Raw genomic sequence first — 1531 nt, 5'->3', positions numbered from 1 at the left:
ACCTCGCAATTGGCGGTTTCTTAAGCATGGAGAATGTCGCCTATTTGTCTGATCTTCTGGAGTGGACTTGGCAACATTTTACCACTTTTGAACAAGCTCTCCGAGCCGAGGACAACCTGAAAACGGCAAAGATTGCACATGAAGCCAACCAGTCAAAGGTTGAGGCAATAAAAATGAAGAAGGCGCAACTGACCGGTTTTGATCGCCAAATTTCTGAGCTTCAGGGTCAAATCGCCGAGCTTCAACAACAAAGGTTAGTTGTTGCTTCAGAGCTTGAGAGGGATTTCGAGGCAAATAAGGCTCAATTGACGACTTTCACAGTCGGTATAAAGTAGATCCAGCAGCTTCAACTTAATAAGAAGACAAGGCAGGCCGAGATCATGCTGAGCGAAGTGAAGTGGCTGGAGTTGAAGGCCACTCTTGAAACCTTTCTTTCCTCGACCCCTTAGATTTGTAGGAGCTTTTTATAAATGTATCTGTACACCTTTCAATACAATGATATTCATTCTCATATCTCCCACGTGATTGGATAATATTTCTTTAAAAATTTTCGGTTAATTGGCAATTTGTGAACTAAACCAATTCGGTCTTTAAGGTGGTATGCCTCCTTACCAAGAACTTTGTGGACGATAAATGGTCCTTCCCAATTCGGCAACCATTTGCCAAATCTGGGGTCCTTAATCCCCATGGGCAACACAGTTTGCCAAACCAACTCTCTTTCGTCGAACGTTTTTTGTCTGACACGCTGATTATAAGCTCGTTCGACAATTTTCTTCTGTGCTACTAATAGATTACAAGCGGCAAGCCGAATTTCTTCCATGTCTTCTAACTCTTGTTTCATGGCTTGACTGTATTCGGAACTGACTAAACTATTTTGCTTGATCACTCGTAATGAGTTCATATTTAGCTCGACTGGTAACATAGCATCGTGTCCGTAAGTTAACACGTAAGGAATTGTTTCCATTGCTGATCGGGGTGAAGTTCGGTAGGCCCATAATGCTTCATTTAGCTTTAAATGCCACATCCCAGGTCTCTCTCTTACCATTTTTTCAAGAATGCCGATCAATACTTTATTGCTTGCTTCGACCTACCCATTCTCTTATGGGTAGTACGGCATAGACTGCTCAAGTCGAATATTTAGATTCGCCGTGTATTCCTTAAACATGTCGGCTGTGAAGATTGTGCCATTGTCGGTTATGATCGTTTCTGGCATGCCGAATCTAGTGACAATATTTTCCTCTACAAAATTGCAAAATTCTTTAGTTGTTAATTAGGCGTATGACTTTGCCTCGACCCACTTAGTGACGTAATCGGTTGCTACTAATATCCACGCGTGTTTTGCTACTCCAGAAGACGGCGTGATTTTGTCGATTACGTCCATTACCCATCCTCTGAACGGCCATGGTTTGGTAACTGAGTGGAGTAATTCGGTTGGGACTCTCTGTATAGGTCCGTGAATCTGAGAATGTATGCATTCTTGGGCGTATTCAATGCAATCCTTTAATATACTTGGCCAGAAGTAACCGTGTCG

The 1531-nt window shown here is 42.5% G+C and overlaps 1 protein-coding gene across 1 annotated transcript; it reads right to left on the bottom strand.

Annotated features, from left to right (window-relative positions):
• Positions 1-378: 378 nt before the first annotated feature.
• LOC137742931 (uncharacterized) lies at positions 379-964 on the bottom strand. The gene is made up of 2 exons (XM_068482867.1): positions 613-964; positions 379-476 (listed from the first exon to the last, which is right to left on the bottom strand). The coding sequence occupies exons 1-2, from the start codon at positions 962-964 to the stop codon at positions 379-381; spliced, it is 450 nt and encodes a 149-aa protein (XP_068338968.1).
• Positions 965-1531: the final 567 nt, after the last annotated feature.

The sequence above is a fragment of the Pyrus communis genome, chromosome 8 (genome assembly GCF_963583255.1).
Source record: "Pyrus communis chromosome 8, drPyrComm1.1, whole genome shotgun sequence".
Classification (NCBI taxonomy): domain Eukaryota; kingdom Viridiplantae; phylum Streptophyta; class Magnoliopsida; order Rosales; family Rosaceae; genus Pyrus; species Pyrus communis.
This window is presented reverse-complemented; position numbering and strand designations above follow the sequence as displayed.

Bases quoted from the DNA above. Each gene is read 5' to 3' on its own strand.
- LOC137742931 (XM_068482867.1), bottom strand. From the start codon at position 964: ATGGAAACAATTCCTTACGTGTTAACTTACGGACACGATGCTATGTTA. The intron at 477-612 runs GTAAGGAGGCAT...AAAGGTGTACAG, and splicing joins TATCGTCCACAAAGTTCTTG to ATACATTTATAAAAAGCTCC.